Here is a 26,449-nt window from a genome sequence, read left to right on the forward strand (position 1 = left end):
ATGACAGAGGTTAGAAACAAAGCTCTGATACTTCTATTGAACTTGAATTGAAAGTGACAGAAAATCGTTCTGGCCCTGGTGCAGTAAATGTTATCACTAAAACATGTTCAGGGGAGATTAGGACAGTCTCTCAAGCACAAGAGACAAAAGTTCACAAAACAAGAAGTGATTTCCTCCCCCCCCTCCTTTATCTCAGAATCATTAGCTGCTCAGGAGACAAAAATCTCTCTCCTCTGGGGAGGATGCTGTGCCGGGCGAACGGAGATATGAAAATGTCTCCACTCTAAGAGGAGCTAGGATGGAGAGGACAGAGTGGACCACTTCAATGTGGCCCTAGTCTGGGGATGAGGGGAGGGCCATGATGAAAAGCAAGGGTCAAGATTGTCATGATGTGCAAAGACAAACCCCAACCATGAGACTCATGAAAGGGAAAATTCTGAGCTGTGGGATCCTCTGGCGGGAGAGGATGTTCTTGCAGTTGCTCACCTAGATTTGTTACCCGGGTTGGTTGGTTTGTCCCATCTGCTTGTTGTGTCTTTTTCTCTAGATTGTGAACTCTTTGAGACAAGGACCTTCACTTACTGTGTTTGTCCAGTGCTTAGCACAATGGAGACCTGACATAGTTGGCCTCTAGGTATTACCAAAATGTTAAACATTTGAATGTATTAAGATAGTGAATATAATCTCATCTTATGCTTCAGGGCTTCAGCCAGCAGTGGTCAGGAAGACTTCCCATGTGGCGCTCCCCCCCACCCCCAAATACACAGTTGACCTGATTAATTCGGGGGCAGGGGTTGTTTTGTTTTTTGCCTACCTCTGAAGTATCAGGTTGGACACCAAACACCAGATGGGGTGGGCCAGTGCTCTGAAATGGCCCAAAGAATCCTCTTTCTTAGATCCCAGTCTGGTTTGTCTTGCTCACGGACAGACTGACTGCCACATTTGGGGTTAGGGAGGAATTTGCCCCTAGGTCAGATTGGCAGGGACTATGGTTTTTTTCTGCATTCCTCTGCAGCATGGTTGTGAATCATGTGCTAGGATCGTCTGCGCCTCTTTTGCCTAATCAGTGCCTTACCAGTGCAGGGGGCCTCGGACGTTGGTGGCACCTGGGTCTCTTAGTTTCTTTGTCTGTGGCACACAACGGTTTAGTCTCCCAAGAACTGAAATGCTTTAATCTAACTAGAGTAATTAGGTTCAGTGTGTGTGTGTGCGGTGGTGTATCTGGCTGAAATTTAAAGGCCTGTGGTGGACAGAGGGTCAGAATAGATGATCTAATGGCTACTTCTGGCCTTAAACTCTATGAAATCTATGTTTAATAATGATAGTTAAGGCACAGGAATGTGGATCAGGAAGACTGTGTTCTATTCCTGGCCTCTGCCACTGACTTGCTGTGAGACCTTGGGCAAGTCACTTCACCTCTGCACCGTGGGTTCCCATCCATCAAATGGGATAATAATGCTGACCTATTTTGCTCAGCTGTGTGGCTTGTTGAAGCGTTAGTGAAGCATTTTCAGACCTCAGCGTAGATGTGACAAGTATTTTAAAACTGACACTGATATCCTTCCTAGTCTTAAAGACTCCATTCCTTCCTGAGATTAAATTTGGCAGAAAAGTCTAATTAGAGTGACCACTGAACCACCTTTCTTATTTCTTTGAGGCTGGTCAGGAAGAGGAACCCTTTCGTCTGAGTCAGAAAGACAAATTGTAGGTGATGGTGGTTTGCAGCTGTTCTTTTGAATTTCACCTGAAAGGAGTGGTTGAACTTCTGTCTGTCTGCTCCTCCTAACATGGTCAAAACTCAAGGTGCATCACGCTCTAAAACTGAGCTTTCTTGGTCCGTTGGCTACTCCGCTGAGCCGTGTGGGAGACTGGGTTTGATTTGTTTGCTTGGTCCTTCATTTCTGGGCTCCACAGAGCTGTGAGAGCAACAGGCTTAGCCCCGGAAGGGAACATAAGGGCCTTGCGTTGTTTAACGGCAACAATTCCTCTTCTGATTACTTGTATCTATGAGGAGTTTCTTCTGTAGTCTCTAAATCTGTGGCACTGAGGGAAAGGAAATCCTGAAGGTAGGACGATATAGTGAAATACGGACCATTCCCAGCTGAGAGAATTTCCAGGGAGGGGGTAGAGAAGAGGTTGAGTTTGGCGGGACAAAGAGATGCGGAACTTCAGATAGGGTAAGGTGAAGAGATCCCAGAGAGAAACATGGAAAGTGGGTAAAATGAACCACACCCTAGAGTTTCTAAAGAGTCCAGTATGTAAAACCCTAGAGCCAGGGAGCGTACGGCAGGGTTGTGTGTGCCTCTTTTTCCAATGTAACCCACAGTAGCTTTTTTTAAATCACTGATTAAATATTAAAGTCTGTGTTCTAGATGCAATCTCTTCCTCTTCCCCGCATGCATTCTGTCCAAAGCAAAGGACTGAAATAAACAGTCTGTCCTTCATCGGGATTCTGTTGTTGTTTTCTAATTAATCTGAGTCAGTCGGTCGCACGTTTGTGTTAAATCATTTTCTTCATGAAAGCTTTTAATGAGAAAACAAATGGATTGGATTTAGATATACTGGATTCTTGCCATTGATAGCCATAGACCCAGTCCTTTAGAGTGGGCAAGCTGCCTGTGAATGGCTTAGCTTTGGAGGGAATGCCACCGAAGGACCGATTTCAAAGAGCCTCCTTGCGTGGGGCCAGCCGATGTCCCCTGTGTTTTTGAGATTTTTATCCATGACATTCTTCTATTAAATAACCCAAAAGGGAGCTCCTCTGAGCATTCATCACCTGTAACGTGGAGGAAAGGGGAACAAAACAGATGAAGAGAGTGGCATAGTGCAGTGTTTTTCAATGACCGGTCCATGGACTGGTGCTGGTCCCTCAAATCTCCTGGGCACAGTTTCAGAAGGCAGAAAGCCCATCCCTGGTCTCAAATAATTGAGAAATACTGGCATAGTGAGAAGGGCACAAGCCTGGAACCTAGACGTGGGTTCAGCTGCTGACCTGCAAGTCTGGACCCGTTTCCTCCCCCTTCCCTTCCCTTTTCTGTCCTGTCTGTTCAGATTGTAAACTCTTTAGGGGCCGTTTGTCCCTACATATCTGTGCAGGATCCAACACAACTGGGGCCTTGATCTTTGTTGGGTGCTCTAGGCCCTACTATATTACAAGTAATAAATGTGGCATGAGCAAATATATATACTAGCTGCGTTTGCACTAATGCAAGATTTTTGACCCGGGAGTTGTGCCCTCCCTGTGTTGCTCACTGCGAGGGGTCTCCCCACTACATGGCAACAAGGGGTTCCCAATGAGATTAGGGCTTGTCGGTGTGGCAAGCCTGGTTGTGAGTCTCCAGCACACCAGCTTGCTGTGCAGTAACGTCCCGTGTGGACGCTGCAGTGGTGTAGTGAACGTCCTGGGGTGCTGTGCTCTGACAACAGTCTGCGAAGCCGCAATCCGCAACTTTTGCCGTGTTGCAGCAGTGTCCAGCTAGGACATTACCGCACAGCCAGCAGATGCGCTGTAGGTTCCGATCCTTGCTCGTGGCGCAGTAACGTGCCGTGTGAAGGAGCCCCGAGAACGGCCGCGTTGGAGAATCGCAGCGCTGGGGGCGGGGGATGAGTTTTAACAGCCTGACAGTTGTGTAGCGCTTGGAGAACCTTGATTGGACAGTGCTAAAGAAGGGCAAATAATAAAGCTCCCGCAAATGCTTTTTTGTCAAATTCATCCTCTTTCTGTCCGTTGCTCAAAGGCACCAAGGGCTACAGATGCCTGGAGAGATTTAATTTCAATAAATATGAAGTCCTGTGTCTAGGGCAGGGTGGGGCAGAATAAACAACACATGTACAAAATGTGGCAGGATACCCCACTGTAATGGGCAAGGCTGCTTTGTTGTGAGTTTATTCATCTAATTTCCTTATTACTGTTCCTCCGTTTTAGTTTGTTCGTGTAACCAAGTGCCGTAGTTACTACAAGGAAGGTGTGAGAGGGGGTTGTGAGGCTGGGACAGGAGAGATCCTGCAAAAGTCTCTGGGCTTTTAAGAAATGATCCATAATATGAAAAGGTTTAGGAGCTTCTGGAATCAAATCGTCCTGGATTCAGGGTCTTTACACAGTACGGAATCTCAAGAAGGCCAGTTAGCTTCTCTTGAGACATCCTTTGCAAGAAGCACATTTTGGACACTTACTGAATCCCTGGCCATGTGTCTGGCATAATTCTTCTCTCTATTGCCTGCCAGAGTGGAATGAATAATGTATTGTGATGGGTTCCCCCCCGGGATGCCACAAGGAATTGGGGTACCACTAAGCCCCCTGACCCACCAGCCTGGGCTCCCTCTCACACTGTACTGCTGTGACAAGCTGCAAAGCCCTCCAGCCTGCACTTTCACCAGCATTCATACAGCTGCACACCCACCTGCAGTTACACACAGGCTTTCTAACCACCAGCTTCCCACCTGGGGCCCCAGAGCGGTACCGTCCTGCCCTGGTCAAATCTGGCCAGTATGTGGGTTTAATACCTGGTCAGCCTCTCCCTCAATGTGAAGTGAACAATACACAGTTGTGGTAACCAGGCAGAGATTTTCCCCAGCACTCCAGTCAAAGTTCACTGGTTTAGATTAAAACAAAAACAAGTTTATTAACTACAAAAGAGAGATATTATGTGATCATAGTGATAGCAAACAGATCAAAGCATATTACCTAGCAAATAAACAAAAACGCAAACTGAGCATAATATACTAAATAGCCTAGATATGAATAGTAGATTCTCAGCCTAACAGATGGTACAGACAGACCTGTAGATTCTCAAGGCACAAGCTACACTTGCTTTACAGCTTGAAATCCCCAGGTTTTTCATACACTGGCTAGAAATCCCTTTAGCCTGGATCCAGCACTTCCCCCAGTTCAGTCTTTGTTCCTCAGGTGTTTTCAGGTGTCGTCTTGTGTGCAGAGTGAAGAACCCCAGATGATGTCACTCCCTGTCTTATACAGCTTTTGCATATGGCGGGAACCCTTTGGTCCAAAGCTTGGTTCCCAGACCAGTCTGTGGAAAAATACTGACATCCCAAGATGGAGTCCAGCATCATGTGGCCTGGTCACATGTCCTTGTAGAGTCACAGCAGCCGTCACACACAGGCTGTCTGGAGCGTTCTCAGGAAGGCTCACCAGGTTGGAGATAAGCTTCTCCTAAGGCCTATTGTTTTCCCTAATGGCTCATTGCCCTGAATAGGCCACCCACCCACTATATAGACTGAAAGTATCTTGTCTAGTGGGCATTACCCCGGTGTAACTACATTTGAAATACAGACGCATAGTCAATATTCATAACTTCAGATACAAAAATGGAACATGCATTCCAATAGGATAACCTTATTCAGCAAATCGTAACTTCGCCAATGACCCCTCACGTGACTAGTCTTGCATAAAATGCATCATCATTCTGCTATAACCATATCCTAATAATATCACTATGAAAAATATGGGGTGCAGTATGTTTATGCCTGTTCTCTTTTCTTGTCTTGCAGGTACCACTTGGAATTTCTGCCCCAAGGTGAGTGCAGCTTATCCATTCTGAGGGGCAGGGCTTGTCATCGGTTTGATTGGGCCCCAGTGCAAGATGAGCAGGTGGGGAGCCTTAGCCATTCCATGTGTGGAGCAGTTAGGAGGGGGTGGCAAAGTTGTGGGAGGGGCTTTGGGAGCAATCGGCACTGCTTTTCTCCCGGGATTCAGGGGACAGGTCTCCAGCCACGTATGGTGCTGGCCTAGGTGCCTGGTCTACACACACCATGGGCAGGCCCAAGACTGGCTTGTGCAAATGTTAAGTGACCTCCAGAGAACGTTTGCCTTGGAGAAACAGCATGGCCTTAGTGGATAGGGCATGGGACCGGGAGCCAGGATGCTTGAGTTCTATTCCCAGTTCTGCTGTGTGACCTTGGGCATGTCACTTCCCTGTTGGGTGCTTCTGTTTTCCCACTCTCAGGTCTTTTTTAGATTTTTAAGCCCTTCAGGGCAGTGACTGTCTCTTATGTGTCGTAGCATAATGTGACCAAGAGGCGCTACCTTATCACTAATAACGATCTTAACCCCAATGGTACCTTCAAGTTGAGAGCAACAGGAGTAGGTGGATGCTTCTGCATATCCAGTGGAATTGTAACTGAAAAGTCTCCTTTTTAATTGAACTGGTCCCCTTGTCTCTCACTCCTATCTTTACGTATCTGTGGAATACTTAATACAGTAGGGTTCTGATCCCGGAGCCAGATCCTTTAGTGCTACCAGAATACAAATTTATAATTGTGTGTGTGTGTGTCTTTATTTCAATGATTACTGTGGTACGTGTGTGCAAACACAAGGATCCGCTAGCATTCCAGGAAGACGGGTGCTGGGGCTATAATTTAAAACAATAAATCCATGTGAGCATTCCCACTCAGCTAATTCTTCATTTGCTCCAGATAGAAATTCCAGTATGTTACCTCCTCGATCAGGGCCCGCTTCCAAGGCATCCTGTCTGTCTGGCAGCCCAGAAATGTCAGAAATGCTGCAGCATCACAATTCCCCCTAGAACGGTGTTATCACATTTTAATATGAGCCTCAGTGCAGCCTTGGTGCTTCTAATTGCTTTCAAACCATTGTTTTCGTGGGTTTGGTTGATGAACCCAGCATCTGGCGTCATTCGCGAAAGTACAGCAGACAGCTGTGTTCAAAATTAGAAAAAGACGAGAGGATTAGAACACATAAAAGGGCTCAAAATTAGATTTTTTTTTTTTTTTTTTTGATGGGAGAAGTTCACGCAGTTTAAAAAGGGTGGGGGCAAAAACGCTTCCGAGTGCTCTTGTTCTCATCAACTGTTCGCTCTTTTTTTTTTTTTTTTTTAATGCCGCTGCAGGGTTTTAGCTTGGTTTGTAGAACAGGGCCAGATTTCCAAAAGGAATTTAGAGGCTTTATGCTAGGAACCTAGCTCGCTTCGGTGCTTTTGTAAATTCCGTTGCTGTATCTTCAGGTGCCTACGTGACTCTGTAAATGTGACCCCTCCCCCCCCATTTGGGGAAGGGTTATTAACCCGAGAGAATGTATTAAGGAAACAGCAGTGGCTGGTGGTTCAAATGAGGGCCTGGGAATCGCCAGCCCTGACTCCAGTTTGCTTTGTCACCTTGGACAAGTCTCTTTGTGCCTAAATTTGCCTATTCATAATATGGGATTATCATACTTCTCTGTACAGTGCTTTGAAGTGCTCTGATGTACTTCCATAGTCTTCTAATTGTACCTCATTAACATACAGTGGGCTCCATTGGTTAGACCAGGGGACTAGAGACTGGGTAGGTTTTGTTCCCCGTCACTGCTGTGTGACCTAGGAAAGAGGCTCAACCTTCCTGGGCCTCAGGTTTTTTTTTTTCCTAGCTGCCAAATGGAGTGCTAATAGCAAACCTCCATAAAGTGCTTTTGGCTGAGCGTTCCAAGGCCAAGTGCTGGAGACGTCCCAAGTATTCCTCTCCTTGGACTCCGTTGTTTTTGGAATGCTTTACCCACGTGTCCCGGAGCACGTGAAGGAACATTTAGAAAGTCAATTAATTGATCGATGGCCATATTAGAAACCCAGAGCATTGAAATAATGGCCCTGGAGGGACGGAGTCTGGTTCTAAGAAACAGTCAGGATTTTGCATGCCACAAGCAGCTCTTGGGGAACCTCCGTATAAGGTTTTAGTGCTCTGAAAGGTTTCTACTGACTACCCTTTTCAAAGAGGATGAGCAATGCTCTGTGACGTTTCAGGCAGTTAAAGCTTTTAATGCCGGAAGCCAACTAAACCTGTTGGCCTCTAATATGGACTGGCTGAAATTCCCAGAGCTGTTGAATGTGGAGTGAGGATCTGGCATACTAATGTGTTCAAGCCAACTTGTGCAAGTTGTCGCTGAATATTGGGTAAGTTGTGTGAATCAGAGGGCAAGCCGCATCCGCTTAATTCACGATCACCCAAAAGACGGGTGTTTCTATGCCTCACGATGACGGGTACTCCCTTATTTTTTGGCTAAGTGCTCTCTGCTTAGAATACAGGGAAGGCATATCTTTTTTCTGGAGAGGACTGGGATGTATAGGAAGCATTCTGTATACACGGGCATATATTTTTATACATACATGCCATCTTCTCTTGCGATATTTCCTTTGTGGAAATGGATGCAAGGAGGGTTGGCAGCGAAAATCCATGCAGGTCATGAGTCAACTTAGTCTCTGCCTCCCACTCCCAAAGTTTTCTCTCTGCTCTTTCTGTCTCCTCTCTCCCTGCTCTTAAGAGCATTTTCCCTGCATTGAATTGTCTGCAGCAGCTTGAGTGCCTCAGGAACCAGTGGTCTCAGAGAGCGGCAACAGGCCATTTCATGGTACTGCAAGGGAATCTAGGAATAAATATATAAAGGAAGGAATTGGGGTGGGGGGAAAGGCGTAAGGAGAAGAGAGCACTCAGTGTAGTGTGTTCCATGTCAGGGCAGGGACAAGTAGCTTCCCTCCGTGTTTGTTTCCCCATCTGTAAAATTGGGGTAATAAGTAGGGGTTTTTTTATGTCAGGTAGAAGGGATGCGGGGTTAGTCTACTCACGTTTGTAATGTGCTTTGAGATCCTTAAGTGAAAGGCGTTGGAGAAAGGCAAGGATCGTTATTAAAGCTGTGCATGCTGAGCCAGATTTTCACCACTGTGCTCTACATAGGTGTTCCCACAATTAAGTGCTCCCCTATTGTGCTCTCAGTGAATTGCTGGTGCAAATCCTAGAGTGGGGTCAGCACTTACATACCAAGACGATAATCCCCTTCTAATCAAGTCAGAAAGAAAGCACTCAGACTTCTAAGGACCTGAGTGCTCTCTCAAATCAGGTACTTAGGGTAGATAAGTGGTTTTCAACCGATGGTCCGTGGACCTCTGGGGGTCTGCAGACTGAGATTTCCAAAGGGGTGTGCACCTCCATTCAAAAATGTTTAGGGGTCTGCCAGTGAGAAAAGGTTGAAAACCACTGGGGTGGATGCCTCAATAATAGGATTTGCACCTGCTGTTGTTATCTATGTTGTCGTTCCAAATGAAATTGGGAGCCCCATTGTGCTAGGTTAGGCTGGAAAATGGTGTTCCCCCTCCCCCCACCCAGGTGGAAAATTTCGGCTTGTTGGTTTAAAAATTTTTTTTTTAGCTGAAAGCAGACATTTTTCTTAAAAAATATACATATATAATTCGTGTTGGAAACCCAGTTTTCCATTTTAAAAAGAAAAGTTTTTAGATGGAAACTTTTGGCCAGTGCTGGGTGCTGTACAAGTGTGTTCTAAGAGACCTTTCTTGCCCTGAAGCACTTAGTCTAAATAGATGAAACAGGCCAAAATTGGGAGAAAGCAAGGATTGTTAGCCCCAGATGCGGGACTGAGGTGCAGAGAGACGTGCCCAAGGTTATAAAGAAGGTCCCAGCTAGGAACCGAGTCCAGATCACCAGAATCCCAATCCAGTGTCTTAACTACAAACCCAGTCTTCGTCCCTGTGGAAAAGCCGGGTGGAAAATTATGTTGATAAAGAGAATTTGGGCAAAGCATTGCTTAAAAATTAGGATCCGTTGTGTTCCATAAGAGGATTCAGTAAGTAACTGTGTGGAAAGTCTTTTCAGGCCACTAATCTTCTAGTGTAAATACTTATTTAGATTAAATGTGTAACATTTTCTCTGTATCAACCCTATTTATTTTGACTCAACTCCGCACTGCTTTACGGGTCACTGAATGTTCACTGGGTTCATGCATGAGGTATGTATAGTGGGGGCATGCGCGCAGCATCTTTCATTAACTAACTGGTGCTCTACAAAGGCTTCCCATGTTAGATTTATGAACTAGTTTTCTATGTAAAGCCTCAAACCTATTGAAGTGAATTGGCGCGGGGTTGGACGGGAGACGGAACTTTGTGTTTCCCTAACCGCTGCTCCCTGGTATCGCATACTTGGTCCATGTAGTTATGACAAGTGCAAGTAGCAAATCATTAAAGCAGCAAAAACACTATCTGTACTGTAAAGAAAAAGATCCCCTTTGAAGCCAAAGAGGGAGTGTTCCTGAATTAATGGAGTGCACAGTGATTTTACTAAGTTTTATTTATATATTTAAAAAAATACCCTCTTTGCCTTCATGCCAGAAGGTTCGAGTGCAGTTGGAAGCAGGGTTCAGACACAGAAACCTAGCCTAGATTTATGATGTGTTTGAAAACTCAAGGAAAAAAGTACCACATTAACAATATTTATAACTTTTTGTTAAAATATCTATTCTATCACCATGCCTGGAATTCCTCTCCTTTGTAAACACAAGTGCCGGCTACAAACCTTGAAATGTCATAACATGGAAAGACTTAAAAAAACCCAAAAAACCTGTGTTAGAACATTTTGTAAAGTCCAGGGTGTGTGTGTGTATGTGTTAATTAATGAAAAATAAAACATACACAAGGCATATGTTCTTTAACATTAAAAAAAAAAAAGCAAGCTTTAAGATCAACATTTCTGACAGCTCCTTTTGTCAGCTATATGGCTTTGCTTCCTGCAAGTTTGAGTGTGGTTTTTTTGGGGGGGGGCCCTGACTGTGTGCATTACACTTTGTGCAAATTAATCTGTGTAAAGACAATACGCTGTAAATATTTTTGCAGTAAGATCCCTCCTGTTGGTATCCTTTCAAACACTGATCTGCCATGTAGCTTTACACACTCTCTCTATATAAATGCATGTGTATAAATACTACGTGATCTGAACCATACGTTACCACGCATACATTTTAGAGGCAGGCAACTACCTGTAGAAGAAAATAGACTGATGTGCTCGGAAAGGTTTCATATACAAGGGACCTCTTTTAATCAGGCATGCCTATGTTTAACCGGCCCTTCTGTGTGGTGCAGTTAAGCTGGCATAAGGTAGTCCATAAGGTATCAAGTGTTCAAAAATCACATACCAGGCCCCAACAAAATCATGAGACTTTAAAAAAATATATATATATATAGGGTTTTATTTGACTTTTGTGTTTTTGAGCATGGGGTGCCCCCAGGTTTCTCCGTAACCATGAGAGCTAGAAGCTCTCTGTTGTCTTCTGTTTTTTAATGAAAACTCAATTTCTACTGCAATCACTGGATACCAAAAGCTGGGCCTCAAAGAACACCCCCAAAGATGGCAAGGCCGAGGAGTTTGATGATGGGCCTCTCAAAAGCGCTCCGTCTTGGCCAAAATTCTGCTATTGGGTGAAGTCCTAGGGTATATTTAGCTGTATGTGAGCTAGTTTAGCTTGCGTACCAGAGCAGTGAAGTCATGGTAAGGCAGGCTTCAGTGTGAGCTGTACAAATCTGTCTGGAGCTTTGGGTAATCGCTCGGGTGGCTAGCCCATGCTGCCGTGGCTTCAGTGCTCCAGTACCCAAGCTGTCTTGATTAAAGCTAGTTTGGGTGTTTTCTACGCAAGCTGCAACGCACTCCGTGATGATAGCATAGACCTACTCAATGATACAGCTCCCATCGACTGTAGTAGGAACAGAACGAGGCCAATGAGGAGGGTTTTAAAAAAATCGCAACCCTCGTCTTTATGTCCTAACCAGGGTCCAAATCCCACCTAAGCTTTGCATCTGAATTTAGCACGTGAGTCCAAAGTGCTTCATTGACCACTCACTGGTGGCTGGTAGTCCAACTGCAGTGGAAAGGACTAGATTGTAGGCTGTTTGGGGCTGGCACCCAATGGTGGGAGCTCAACACCCAATCGCCACCCCCCCCATCAGCTCTTCCCCCTCCCTCCAGTGCCTCCTGCCTCCCAGTGGGACCTGCCAATCAGCACCTCCCCCCCAACACCTCCTGCCTGCTGTGGATCAGCTGTTAAGCAGTGTGCAGGAGGTGCTGGGGGGAAGGGGGAGGAGTGAGGGCAGGGGCAGGAATGGACGGGGTGGGGGTGGGAAGAGGAGGGGTGGGGGCAGGACCTAGGGTGGAGCAGTGGTGGAGCACCCCCTGGGAAAGGACAAAGTCCGCGCCTCTGGCATGGACTGTCTATTTTGTTGTTGCTCTCTGGTTTGTACAGCACCAGGCACAACGGGATCCTGCTCTATGCCTGGCTCTCCTGGTGCTACTGCAGGTCAAATCACAATGTCCAGTAGAGTTTGATGATAGTTTCCGCCCCATGTCTGTGTGATTCCTCTTTCTACCTATAGCCGGGCTTTTGGCTTTTTTTTTTTTTTTTTTAATCCTCTCCATGTAGGAGATGGGGAAGGATTCATGACTGCTTAAAGAGCAGGGGATACGCGGGGAAACAGAAGACTTAAAAATGTCCATAAAAATGCTAAATATACAGCAGTTTGGGGAATCGCAGTAAGTTCAATATGAACAAATCCTTTGGCTTTCACGGATCTATTCACGCCAGCCACTCAAATTGTTAGGGGAAGCTCTAAATTACCTGGCATGCAGCTTCAGAGGGACAGAGAGCCTTTTCAAATGAGCCCTCGGTGCGTCTTCTGAACCTGTGTGTGAAATAGGAAGGCACTGCTGTTTTCCCTTTATAAAGAAATATCATGGGTGACTGCAGTATGCGTAGATGAATATGTGGCCCAAGCACTATAGTGTGCTCTTGTTGAATAGAAGAGCACTGAAGGAATTGCCCCGCTGGGGGTGAAGACCACATAGATCATCACCTGAGCCTTTACCTACTACTATGTAAAAGCTGATGGAGTGAGAGTGCTTAGGACTTTGAAAGGGAACAACAAGGCTCTGAGCTAGTTCTTAACAAATTTCAGAGCTCTGCCTCCAGAAGATGGAGGAATTGTGTAACGTTGAGTCCCTGCCCCATGGAAGGTGAGAGGTTTTTCGCAGGAGTGGGTGGGTGAAATTCTGTGGCCTGCGTTGTGCAGGAGGTCAGACGAGATGATCATAATGGTCCCTTCTGACCTTAGTATCTATGAATTAGTAGTAGGAAAACCAGGGCCCTTTATTCCCATAACCCTTGTGGCCCGTTTAGGAGTGGGCCAAGATGCAGAGTTTAAATCCTGAGTCCCAACATTTTCCAAGCTTCCGGGTGCTCAGATCTAGAGTTTTGGGTTTGACCCACTTCTAGCTCAAGCCAACTTGAAATTCTCAAAGGGACTGGGCATGTGTGCTCTGCTTCCAGGGGGAGATGTTTTTGTCTGGTCTCTCCCATGACCCCTGTTGCTTTATGTTTCTAGCCCATCCTGTTGAAGGCTAAGTTTGGTTCCACACTGAAAAGTGACTATGGAATAGTTTGTATTACTGTAGTACCTACAGATGACCTGACGCTAGGTGCTGTATGTACCCATAGTATGACACCTTATGTAACAAAGCTGATCCCGATATGTGTTCAGTCATACTTATCGCTTTATTAAGGGATAGGTTGGTTTTGATTCCTGGAAGCCTTGCCAAGCCAACACCGTATGGGAGAGCAAACTGGATTCTCTTCCTTATGCGTAATCAGAATTGTTTACGAAGTTCTGATTGGAGAGCCAGTTAATGCCTGAGCAAACCCTTTTAAGCCAAGAAGGTGTCTGCTAAGGGCAAAACACTGACAATGGGGGCATTGCATGGATGTAACTCAAGGCATACTTTGGCCTGCAGAACCGTTGTTACTGAAGATGATGCGGAAGAAGGAAACAACGGAAATTTGTGACAGTAAACCTGGAATCCCCTCCCAAAATCCCATTTTCATCCCCTTTCCCGTAGAACCCTCTTCCAAAAGACAAACCAAGCCAGCATCCATAGACGAGCTGCTTGTTGATGAGGTGTGAGAAGCCGTATGGGACCTGTTGACGGGTCAAGTGTGTCTCTAGTTTTGTGCTGGCTCTCAGAAGCGTCCCTCTCCAGAGGGATCCTTTTCATGCGCTGTCAGAATCACTGGCCTCCTACCCTTTCCAATCGGGGGAATCCAAATCCTCGAGTATGCGGGCATTCTGGGTAGCCATGCAGGGGCTAGTACTGGTTTGACTGGGCTCTTCTGTGAAGGTGGGGGCGAGTGCTGAATGCCAAATAGGTCATAGGCAGGTGGTGGCGAGTCAGTGAGCAAGAGAGGGAAGGAAAAACAGATGTAAGCAAGGTCTCATGAGCTGAATCTGAAAAATGCAGTTTGGTTCAAGGGAAGTGAACACAATCTGTGTACTGGGTCAGGAGTCAGGAGATTTGAGTTTTGTACCCGACTCTCCCGCTGCCTCAGGATACCTCTATGCTGCAATAAAAGACCCGTGGCCAGCCCGGTATCAGGTGACTTGAGCTGCAGGCCTACGAAGTTGCAATGTAGATGTTCGGGCTTGGGCTGAAGCCTAGGCTCTGGGACCCTTCTCTCCCCCCGCCCTCCCATTCTCCCCCCCCTTTTGCGGGGCCTCTGGGCTGCAGTGCAAACCCAAACATCTACACTGCAATTTGATAGCCCTGCAACCCATGGCTTGGTGCCGGCTTTTTTTTATCGCAGTGTAGACATACCCCCTCCGTCTGACCTTGAGCAAGTCCCCCCACCCCCTCGTGCCTCAGTCTCCCTTCTGTAAAATGAGAATAATGCCTATTAAGGGTGTTGTGAGGCTTAATTTATTAGTGGATAGAAATATGAAATTATTAGAAGACCGTTTGAGCCATTTAGTTTGCCTCGAACTCTTTTTTTTGCCCTTCATTGGTGTCCTTAATGTGTCATAAACTGAAGAATAAAATCCCTTGGTTTTACTTGTTTATATCCCATGGGAATCTTCTGCTTTGCAGGGTTTCACGGTCTCTTAGCAGGGCTGATGTGAGCTTCCCCTGTCAGGCAGCTGTTCTGTGGAACTGCTACCCACTTGAGAGGCAGGGTATACACTGGCTTTAGGGGACGGTGTGAAAGGTTGCAAAACAGAAGAGCTCTGGGGAAGAAACTGCGGGAATGGGAAGATTAGGAGGAAGGCAGATTTGGGGAAAGAACAGGAGAGGGGAAACTAAGCCAGGAATTCAGCTGAGGAATGGAGTTGGAGGCGCAATCTGTGCTTGTGGAAAGATGAAGTCTAGCTATTGAGGGTTGTTTTTTTTTTTTTTTTATTATGATGCCCTGAGACTTTTGCCCATATGGGCCCTATATCCTCTTGCTTCACTCCTATGTTTAGGAATGGACCAGCAGGAACATATCAGGACATTAATTTGGTTGGAACGAACCTTTTCCAGTTACAGAGCTGCCCTGGATGTTTAGTTAATTAGCTTGGCAAACAAAGGCTGCAGTTACAAATTTCTTGTCTTCTTTTTTTTTTGTATTGAAAACAAGAAATACCCCAAACAAATATGGAAAGGTTGATTTGAGCATCCGTTAAGGTGACCAGATGTCCTGATTTTATAGGAACAGTCCTGATACTTGGGGCTTTGTCTTATATAGGCGCCTATTACCCCCCACCCCCGTCCCGATTTTTCACACTTGCTGTCTGGTCACCCTAGGTCCCTGCAGCAAGATTAAACTTCTTAATGCTATTACGTGCAGGGGCAGTAGGGAATGAGGTCTGGCCTATGCTAAAAAGTTCAGCCAACCCAGCTTTGTCACTCAGACATGTGTGAAAAATCCACACCCCTGAGCAGTGTTGTTAAACCAAGGTGGATTATCTACACTGATGGGAGAACCCCTCCTATCGGTGTAGGTAGTGTCTACACTGAAGTGCTTTAGCGGTGTGGTTTAGCCATGCCACTGTAGCATTTTAAGCGTACACAAGCCCTGAGGGAGATCATGTGGGAAACCGGAAAGAGAAGACCTGACAAATCGATAACTTCCAGGTTTTAGCATTCGGTTTTATTTAGTCATCAAGCGTGTGTCTTGGCCATGTGACAGAGGGAATTTTAACCCCCGCCTGTTCTGAGCATTGTCATTGAATTTTTATTTTGCCCACATTCCGCTCTTTCAGATGGCAACACTAGAATAGCTTTTGATCCAGTAACTATCCAGACCCTCTGATTTGGATGTGTTGGCAGATAACAGAGGTGGATTTTGTATCCCATATGCAGGGCTGGTATTTCCTCCTCGGAGGGCTACAGTTTGCTTTATGAAGTGTGCCCAATCGCTGTTTGACTTTAAAAGAAAGCAACAAACTTCCTGGCATTCATAATCGGGCTCTGAAGGGGTTAAAATCTTGTCCACTGTCTTCCACTCCCCCTCCCCTCCGCCCCCATTATTGGTTCCTTTTTTGCTACCTAAAATGATGCTGCACGCTGCAGCTCACCCTACTGGCCATACATGACCATTGCAGCACGGAAGAACCTAGTCTAGAAGAGAGAACTTTTTTTTAATTGGCTAGCACTTAACAGTCTGCAAATCAGTCATGGAAGAGTTACCTCTTGCCTCATGAATATTCAACAGGGCTGCCCTCCAGTTACAGAATTCCCAGGCATCGTAGCAATGAACATTCTGGAAAATAATAAGTCCGAAGTTTGTGTTTTTTCCACTTTCTGGATGTTTTAAACGTTAATGGCATTTTAGTAGCCCATTAATTTGCTTTTACTACATGTGATTAGCAACCTGGGTACCGACTGAACAGAATTAGTCTTGGATTGAATATGCTTCTGGCCCGCCAAATCCTGTGTGAGGGATGTCTTAAGTTGCATTTGACTTTAATACAGGGAGGCACTACTGTCCAGTCAGTAGGGTGAGATATATGGGTTCTAGTCCGCCACTGGCTCAACTGCGTTGCCCTGAGTAAGTTATTTAACGGTCTGCCTCATCTTCTCTGCTATCTGGGAAATGAGAATATTTATAAAGCTGGTTGAAGTGTTTGAGATTGAGATCAGAAGTCCTAATTATTAGAATTTAATTAAATCCTTAAATAGCTCTGTCATTGGTAGGGCCGGAGAAAAGAGGAGCATTTATAAGGGACCTACAGAGTAATCTACAATAGACAAAGAAGTGGCAAGGGCCAAATTTGCAGGTAGATGTAACGTAACTTTCAATTTTTATGTCGCGCGCCTAGAAATGCTTGTGAATAGAGGTGTAAAACAGCATTGTGGATCTCAGCAGTAAAAAAAAAACAAAAAAACAAACCCACACCAGACTTCCACTACTCACACGTTAATCAGAAGAGCTAATCACGCAAGTCCAAAAGGGTATTTAGGAGCTGACGAAGCCTCTAAGATGATGAGTAGGAAACGTCATACATTTTCTAGTACATAAGTGTGTTCAAAAAGGTATATAATTTATAATGGCAATGTCAACTGAGCCTAAGCTTCAGCATTGCAAATGCGAAGCTATAATATATTGACATGTGAATAACATTTACATGTGTGGGTGCGTCTGTGCTGATGTATTTCCACGTGATACTCCATAATTTAGGGGAGTGATTGTAATAAGGGATATTAAGCCATAGTATTGATATTTCCTCAGCTCTGCTCTGGGAAGTGCATTACTGCTAAATTAGTCCCTGAAAATCTGGAGATATTAACACTGTCGAGCATGAAAGGCAGATGGGATTTGGATCAGAGACCTTTATTTGTAGTGTGATCCTGAGGACTCATTAGTTTTAAAGCAGGAATTTTGTTTCCTACAGGCACTTGAATATTAACTGGAGTCAGGCATTTTTACTTCCTCTGGCGTGTGCTAGTCCATCATAAAAGCATAAACAGAATTTGGTTAGTGTTGATTTTCTTCTCTCCTAAAAAGACACTTAATGAAACTCCAGGTACGTGGATAAAGACCTTCACCGAAGGGGAAACCAGCTTTAATCGGAACTCGCTTACCAATCTACTGTAGATCTGAATGCGTTTTTCACTGTGAAACCCTTTCACGCCTTTAGAAGATAAATCAGCCTGGTCCTCTTCCCGCACGTGCCAAAAGGCATCAGCTTGGCTTTTTATACCTCAGACAAGTATAGCTTTAAAAACTTCTCTCCCCGGTTCTGCTCTGTTTTTTCTTTCTCTTCACCTGGGCCCACACCAGCAAGGCCTTGAGTCCCGAAGTCCGAACAGCAACACTCGGTGCTTTTAGTCTGTAGCTCTCAAAGCAGGGCAAGTCTCGCCCACGTTTTACAGATAGGGAAACTGAGCAACAGAGGCGCTTCCCCAGCAAGATGGAACAAAGCCGGGCTGAGAGCATAGGTCTCCTGGCTTCCAGTCCAGGGCCCCCTCATCCACTAGAGCACACAGTTTGCAGTGGGATGCCTGAATTGGTTGTGCTCCCGTGCAAGTAGAGGTTATACGTGGGACCCAGGAAAGCAAAGTACCAGGCGTGCGCTGAAGTCTTATGCTTGTTTACTCTTTGGCTGGGGAAACAATAGCTTTGGTGCATTCCCCAATGAGGTGGCTAGCTAGATGCTTCCTGTAGGCCTCCGTCCTGCTCCCAGGCAGCGATGATATGGTGGCTGCATGGCAGCATTTTATTAACACTGTGCTGGGCCCCTCCACGGTCCCTGCTCATTGTTGTTTCTATTTTGCACATGTTCACTTAGTACTTTCGGTCCCCGCGCCATGCGGGCTCAAGCCCCAGGGCGTACGATCATGCATGTCTCTTTCAGGGCCTGTCCTAATACGACCAGTTAAAAACCTATCGACCTTCATTCACACTGAGCCCGGAGGGTCTGCCAGATACTGTGTCTCAGTAAATGCCAGGTCTAGGTGAGGGCCGCCTGCTGTCCAGTGCGGACTCAACATAATTGATAGCAACCCAAACTGACACATGCTTCTATCTGGGGCCTCCACAATTCGAGCTTGCCAACACCGTTCGCTCTCCCGCCAGTGATGCTACAAGTTGCCGGAGAGAGGATCTTTCCCCACTGCGGTCTGCTTAGAATCAATATGCACAAAGAACGATCTCTCCATTAATCACCCATCACACCTTTGGGCCTCTCTTTGTGTTGCTGCAGAAGACACAGCAGCTGTGTAAAATGTAAGCCAGCTAATCGCTGGTGCAATTTGTTCCTTTTCTCCCCCCCACCCTCCCAATAAGAATCGGAGGCAAGGTACAGTATTTAGTATATTCAGCGCAGCCAAATGCTGCACCATGGGACCTGCTGCAGGAAACGACAGCCCACAGTGTCCCTATTGTTCTTTCCCTCCGAGTCTGACTTACTTTGGTTCATGCTCCAAAGAGTGATAAGTTGGAGAATTTTACTGAGGGTTTGGGTAGAAAGATAGAGCAGCTCTGTGTCAGGTGCACGGTAATTATTTGCTGGGATTTCTGTGCTATTTGGTTTTTATTCCCTGTTTCTTCATTAAAGGCTAATGAGTTTTTTCTTCATTCAGGAACAATAGCTTGGCCCCTGACAAGTTTTAGGTGTTTTTTTTGTTTTTTTCCCCCCTGCTTGGACTCAACTAGCTGTTGCTGCTTCATAAACTCGACGGAGAAGTGAATTAAAGTGCAAGAACTTTACTCTCCTAATGCAAATCCAAACAGAAAGAGGAAGTGGCTTACCCCCCACCCCCTCAAAGCAGTGATGTGTGTTTTGTCCTTTGAATCTCAACACAAGACGTTAAAATATTCTCAGAAACAAACTAGGAGACATTAACATGAAAGGCAAGCCTGGCTTTGCGTCTTTGTTGGCTGGTATTACGGTCACATCTAGCGATCAGCACCCCATTATGCCAGGCACTGTCCAGCTATATATCCAACTAAGCCCATACAGATTTGTGACTAGGTAATTGTGCGGTACGGCCCTGTTTGCACATGCATGTGAAAATCTGGTGTATATTCCTGTTTGTGAACGTAACAAGGAACGATGTGTGTCTAGCAACACCCCCACTGTATGATGTCTCATAATACAACACACGTCTGTTAAACGTTATGCAAAAACATGTCTTCCTGTGGCAGCCCCATAGCCTGATCTTGCAGCCCTTGTTCATGCAGGCAGTCCTTCCTTGTGCTGGTAGACCCCATCATTTATACGGGACTATCCCTGTGAGTAAGCATCAGGATTAAGCCCTTGTTTTTGCAAATGGCTTACTGCAGTGATGCATGGTACATTCATTTCCAATGAACCTAGCTCACGCGGCTATGCTCCCTTTTGGTATTTGCAAACCGTAAACGGTTTGCTCGTTATCACCATGATGCTACACCTGTATCTCATTATAAGAGAACACCTGTTACCTTGGTGATTGTTTCAACAGCCTTTTTTTAAAAAATTAGAGTATTTCGGCTTGGTTGAAAGGAACCATTCTTTTAACAGATCTGTGGGCTTAACCGTAGTGGCATATTCACTGTGTCTCCGCAGCGATGTGAATCACCGGCTTTGTTCCACTGCAGTGTTTAGGAAGACTTCTTGTTAGAATAAACTCTCAGTGGTTGTGCTCTGCCTGGAACTACGTGATGTTGCTGCTCGGTAGCAATATTTAACCTGTTCTCTTTTAACGCTTGACTATCGGTAGTGCCTTCTTATCCCAGGGTTTCAAAGCATGGTACTAAAATGGGCAAGCGCGGGGGAGCTGAATGATAAAGTGACTTGCACAAGGTCATTCAACCGGTGGCATGTTAGAAAGAGAATCCAATCTCCTGCCTCTAACTGATAAACCACACCACCTCTGTTTAGTGTCTGGCCAGTATTTGGTATATGAGAGAGGTAAATAAACAGTCTACCAGTTTGTGTTCTGCGTCCTGCAACCTCTGTCATGCAGTTTCTCCCTGGTAGAGTATTACTGTCTCTGAGCCAATAAACACTGCAAATCCTAAAAGCAGGACAGTATCCTTGTGCAGTTGTGGGGTGGTTTTTGGTCCCTGTTTTGAATTCACTCGCCACTTTCTGAGCATTGAAAACATGCAGATGTAGGACTGACAGAAGGTATGTCAGGAAGTAGGACTGGCCAAAGATGTAGCAACTGTATACTACTTTATAGCTCTTAATAGCAAATAGAAAAAGAGATGGGTTTGCCTAGATTTTTAAGGCGAGAAAGGACCCCTGTGATTGTCTAGTCTGACCTCCTGTATAACACAGGCCCTGAATTAAATCCTAGTGTGAACTAGATCATATCTCTTAGAAAAACATCCCCTCTTGATTTAAAAGTTGCCAGTGATGAAGACTGCACCGTGACCCTTGGTAAAATGTTCCAGTGGTTAATTTACTGCGCTGTTAAAAATTTACAGCTTATTTCCGGTCTGAATTTGTCTAGCTTCAACTTCCAGCCACTGCATCATTTTATGCCTTTGTCTGCTAGATTGAAAAGCCCGTTGTCAAATATTTGTTGATACTTAATGGATTGTGATCAAGTCACCCCTTAACATTCTCTGTGTTAAGCTAAATAGATTGAGCTTCTCAAGTCTAACACTGTGTAACATTCTTAACACTCAAGTTTTCTAATCATTCTTGTGGCTCTTGCCTGAACCCTCTAGTGGCTTGAGCTGAGGTCTGGGAGCCAGGAACTCCTGAGTTCTAATCCCACCTGTGATGCTGATGCCTTCTGATGTGGGGTCAAAGTTTCAAGAGTGCAATTTTTCAAGTGCCCAGCACCCACAATGGCAGCCAGGTGTTCCAAAGTGCTCAGCTCCCAGTGGGACACTCCTGGGTCAGATTTTCAAAAGAGCACAGAACCCAATAGGCTAAATTCTCTCTTGGGGGGAGGGGGGAATTGGCCCCTTATTTTGGTGTTTGAAAGGGACCTGGGCATCCTTGAAGATCTGATTGTGAATGTGGGTGCTGAGCGCTTTGGAAAATTCTGACTTTCATTTCTCTGTGCCTCAGTTTCCCCATCTATGAACATGTGGGATGAGACCTGTGGGTGTTTGAGGATTATTGGAATACAAACTGCCATGTAAATGCTGAATATGATTTTATTTTTTTTCTTCAGCTGCTGATTTGTGCATGTGTGCACACCTCTCCTTCCCAAACCCCTCAATGCTGTTTCACCGCTTGGTTTAAAATCGCCGGGCACAAATCTCTCCGTAGTTTGCTGAGATAAATGTACATGGTCTTGTTTTTTAACAATTTAGTGTTTTGAGTTCATATTAAAATCAGTTGAAAAACCCCTTCTCATTGTTTGGCGTGTGTTGAATGAATTGAGCAGCTGTCTTTTTGTCCTTTGTGTGTACACACACACTCTGTCTCTGTCTCTCTGTTTCCAGGACTCTTCAGCTTCTGTCTGTGGTTTTCAGCATCTTCCTTCTACAGAGGCCTGTTACAGCACCATCTATCTTACAGTTTTATACTGCCGCCCATCACCGTGGTATCTGAGAGCTTTCCATATAAAATCACCATCAGTAGCAAAGCCCCTAATGGACAATCCGCTTAGAATCTAATATACAAGCACTCTGTTGCACCCACACACAAATATTTTGCTTCAGTTCATTTGCATGTGGTATTCTGCCAGTTCTGGTAGTAGATCTACAATGTGTTTAATTTTTTTTTTTCTCGCACCTCTTTTTTGAGATTCAAAGTCTTCTATATAAGCATTAAAGGTCTAAACGTCCCTGTGAAGTAGGTGCTATAATCCTCATCTGTAAAATGGAGAAATTAAAGCACTGAAGGGGAACATTTACTTTTCCAAATGTGGTGTAATGAGGCCATAGCAGAGCTGGGGCTAGAAATCCAGTATTTTGACTCCCAGTCTTTAGCTACAAGACAGACCTTCCCTACCTACTGCTTCTACATTCTGCAGGTACCAAAGTGATATGCATCCAATATGGATGCTTTTGGGGGCATGTATGCACCCAAACACAGTCCCCATAAATGTCATGCATCAACCAGAGGACGTAACTCTTTGTTCCCACAGTCTGATCTGGCGTCTTCTGAAGTCCTTTGGAATTTGGCAGTGGCCAGAAGATAGTTGGGAGCAGCAGGGGATGATTTCCAGCATAGGCCATAGGAGCTGGGGTGAGGCTAGGAGTGTGTGTTGCTTTCTACTAAAATCAGTTCACTTCTTCCCCTCTTCTCTTTCCTTTCCAGGAGGGGATCAGGCTGATGCTTACTTCGGACAGGACAGCTTTGATGACAACCAGAGCTGGAGTTTCGTCCCTTCCACTGTGTCAGATGCATCACTTGCATCGGATTACCAGGATGACGGTAAGAGCGTCTCAATTTCCTGCAATCCTTTGTTGTGTAGTGTTTGGAGGGATAGCCTGAATCTGGTATATTTTCCACCCTCTTCCCTCTTTAACTTTATATGCTGTCATTGTTGATGGGTATTCTCTCTCTGTTGAGGACTAGCTGCTTTATCAACCAGGGTAAGTTGTACTGAATATATTTGGTACCTTTCTAAAAAGAAAGGGACAAATCAACACACCAGTTGCATGAGTATAAACCAAACGGTTTCTGTTGTGCTCCAGACTTCAAGTGGCGAAGCAGAGCAGAACGTGACCCAGTGGCCTATGGATTTCAAAAGTTGGAGTGATTTTGGGTGCCTCATCTTTTTTTGGTTGCCCAATTTGAGACATCTTAACGGGCCCTGAGCTTCCGAAAGCGCTGAGCACCTGCCTTCTGAAAATCAGGCCCCCTTGCGTGTCTCAGTTTGGGCATCCACACTCACTACTCATGTTTGAAAATCTTGGGCACCCTCTTCAGGGAAATGCAGAGATGCTTCAGGCTGATCTTTTGGGGATGAGCTGTAATGCAGAGGCTGAGCACGCATTCGTTTGAGACCCTACAGAAGCAGTGCTAGAACATTACTCTTTGCACAGGAGCATCCCCCGTGTAAAAGTTTCAGTAACACTTGTCTCCGCTTGCAAGTGGGCGGCTTAGCCGTGAGAAACACGTGACGTGCCATTGAACTCAAAGCACTGTACAGTATAGCTCACTCTAGTCTAACTTCCGTGTCCGTAGACATCCCTGGTGTAATCTCACTGAAGGCTGATTGATTTTTGGTCTCCTGATACTCTGCTTCCAGATCTTTCATTTCCTCCTCTTCCTTAAACTCCCTCATTTTTTCCCTCACCCTCTTAGGTTTCTCCTTCCTGCTTAATTTTCCAGGGCTTCATTCCCATCTGCCCACATACCTCCTGATTTTCCATTCCCGGCTCCTCCACCTTCCTGCGCATCATAAGATAATGGATCGTCTTTTATTTGGGGTGAGCTCATAAGCACGGATAACATCTGTGGCATTAGCCTCGTTGTGCAATGTGGGATGCTATGCATATCTGCAGTTTCTACTGGCCTGGGCCATAAAATGAATGGGTTTGTTACGTGGACTGGAGACCGGATTGGTTCAGTTGCTCACCAATAATTGTAGAGGATCACCATCATGAGTAACAGACATGGAGTTTAGGTTCTGTTCTTATTGTGTGTGTGTTAAGAAACTCTACCTTTTAGATATAAAACACACCTATATACAGCATGGATGAAGGGGGATATGACCTAGATAATGGATACCAGACTAAATGGGCATCGAAGGGTGTGAAGACCTGGGCATAGCCTCCTGGTGACGAGAGCGATCTCTTTATGAAATCTGTGGTTTCTCCAGGCACATTTATTAAGCGTTCACAAACAGGGGAGGGTGGGGAGGAGAGGGTTGCTTTGCTAACTTTGAGGGGTGATTTTGGGCAGCCCTAAAGGGCCTGATTTGAAATAACTCTCCCAAGGTATTTAAAGATTTGCCACCTCTGGAACTTTCAGATGCTTGAAAATTTCAGACTTAGCGCAGAGATGCCCACGTGGAGAATTGGCGAGAGAATTATTATTATTATTTTTATTTTTTTATGCTGGCATTGAGACCAAACTAACCGCTGCTCCATTAGAACAAGTTACCCGTTCTTGGACTTCCTGTGTAGCTGGGCAGTAAGAGCAACAGCAGGTCTATATTTTTGGATAAGAAATTGAGTGGTGTTTGTTTCATCCTCCGACATGAACGATTGGATCTAGACCCTCGCCTGTGAATTGTTGGTGACCTCAGCAAATAGGGGAGCGGACCCCCCTCCCCCCATGATGTTTGATCCATGTCCTGATCTGAGAGGGCTCAGGAAGGGCCCTGCTGCAATTGATCCTTCCAAACGTATCCAGGTGGGACAAATGGATGACTCACTCACTTGTCTGGGTAGCTGTATTTCTTGAGGAGTTGCCACAATGCGCCTTTGTTAATACCGTCGAAGGCTCTTGTTTTAGATCAGTAGCTTTGCATAGAGGTTGGCATTGTCCCACATGCCTCCTCCAGGATGTGGAGGAGAGCAAAGATGATGTTAGTGGGGCCACATCCTGCTTTGAAACCACACTGGCTCCTGGGGACATACTTGATGTACCTAGCTGGAGCCAGTCAAGAGGGACTCCTGCCAGACCTTTACCAGGAATAGATACAAAGGAGATCCCTTGGTAACCTCTCTTGATATAGAGGGATAGTTGCAATTACTCAGCTTCCCAGCGGGATAACAGGGCTGCTTAAAGACTGTGGCTAAGTGTTACACTGCCATAGTGAAGATGTTTAGAGGTGGCATCTTTAAGGCCTGGTGAAGAGCCTCTGTGGATCTCTAGAGGTGGTGGTATTGCAACACCTCGGATTGCTTCTGTCTGGAGAGCGCGATGCTGCAGAGTGCTGGCTGGATTCAGGAAGCAACATAATCTGCTGCTTAGGGTGCTGGACTATGACCCAGGACACGGGGTTCCAGACCCACTTTGGACATGGATTTGCTCTGTGACTGTGGGCAAGTGGCTTCAGGTGAAATTTTCCAAAGTCCCCTTGGCTTTGAGTGAGACTCAAGAAGTCACGTTTGAAAATGGGATTTAGGCACTTTTGAAAATGCGACCCTTTACCTTTCCGTGCCCCTATTTGCCCTCTCACACCAGGTCTGTCTTGACTATTTAGACCATAAGTTCTCCAGGGCAGCAACTCTAGTTGCTGTACAAACACAGCGAACGTGAGGGGGCCCTATTCTCAATTGAGGCCTCTAGACTCATGTCTATACTGCCTGCAGGAGCTAACCTCCCCATTCAGGTTGAGAAAATTTTGTACAAATAGCTGTGTAGACAGCACTTTGAAGTTGCAGCATAGGCTCTGAAGCCTGGAGGGGAGTGGGCTTCAAAGTGTGAGCTCCAGTCCGATCTATAGCTAGAGGGCTAGTACAAGCCCCACTAGCCCAAGCCTCTTGACCTGGGCTGAGAGGTTCGCTGCCACGGGCCCTAGATGCAACTGTAATACAAAGTCACTATAAACTACTTCTCGTCAAACACAGAGGGTGGGTGGTTCATACCTGGGGAATAGCTCACCCAACTTGGGCAACAAATGAGGTATGTCTACGCTGCGAGTGACGGTGTGATTGTAGCACAGGTAGGCATATCCCTGCTAGCTGTAATCTGGCTAACGTGGGCAACAAGGGTAGTGTAGACATGGCAGCATGGGGTACCAACCAAAGTACAATCCTGCAGGGGAGTTGGGTACATCCTTTGGTTGCTAGCCTGTGCCACCACGTCTGCCCTACTATTGGTGCCCATACTAGCTAGATTAAAGTTTATCGCGTAGACCTACCCCTGGGAGGCTCTGGACTGGCAGGTTCCAAGACCACCTTCATCTCTCTGGCTGTGCCACCATTCCATGACCTAGTCGCCACCGTGCATCTTCTAGCCCCCTCTTGCAACAATTAGAGGATGCGTTCACAGAGGCACAAACCCTGCATAGGCAA

General features: G+C 45.7%; 1 protein-coding gene across 1 annotated transcript in view; it reads left to right on the top strand.

The window, feature by feature from the left end:
* The window catches only part of SKAP1 (src kinase associated phosphoprotein 1), a 227,683-nt gene that overhangs the window by 22,709 nt on the left and 178,525 nt on the right, over window positions 1–26,449 (top strand). Inside the window, exons 3-4 of the mRNA XM_048830422.2 lie at window positions 5,509–5,534; window positions 22,794–22,910. Of these exons, the coding sequence (XP_048686379.1) occupies window positions 5,509–5,534; window positions 22,794–22,910 (143 nt within the window). The remainder of the gene's footprint in view (window positions 1–5,508; window positions 5,535–22,793; window positions 22,911–26,449) is intronic.

Source organism: Caretta caretta, chromosome 27, assembly GCF_965140235.1.
Source record: "Caretta caretta isolate rCarCar2 chromosome 27, rCarCar1.hap1, whole genome shotgun sequence".
Lineage (NCBI taxonomy): Eukaryota > Metazoa > Chordata > Testudines > Cheloniidae > Caretta > Caretta caretta.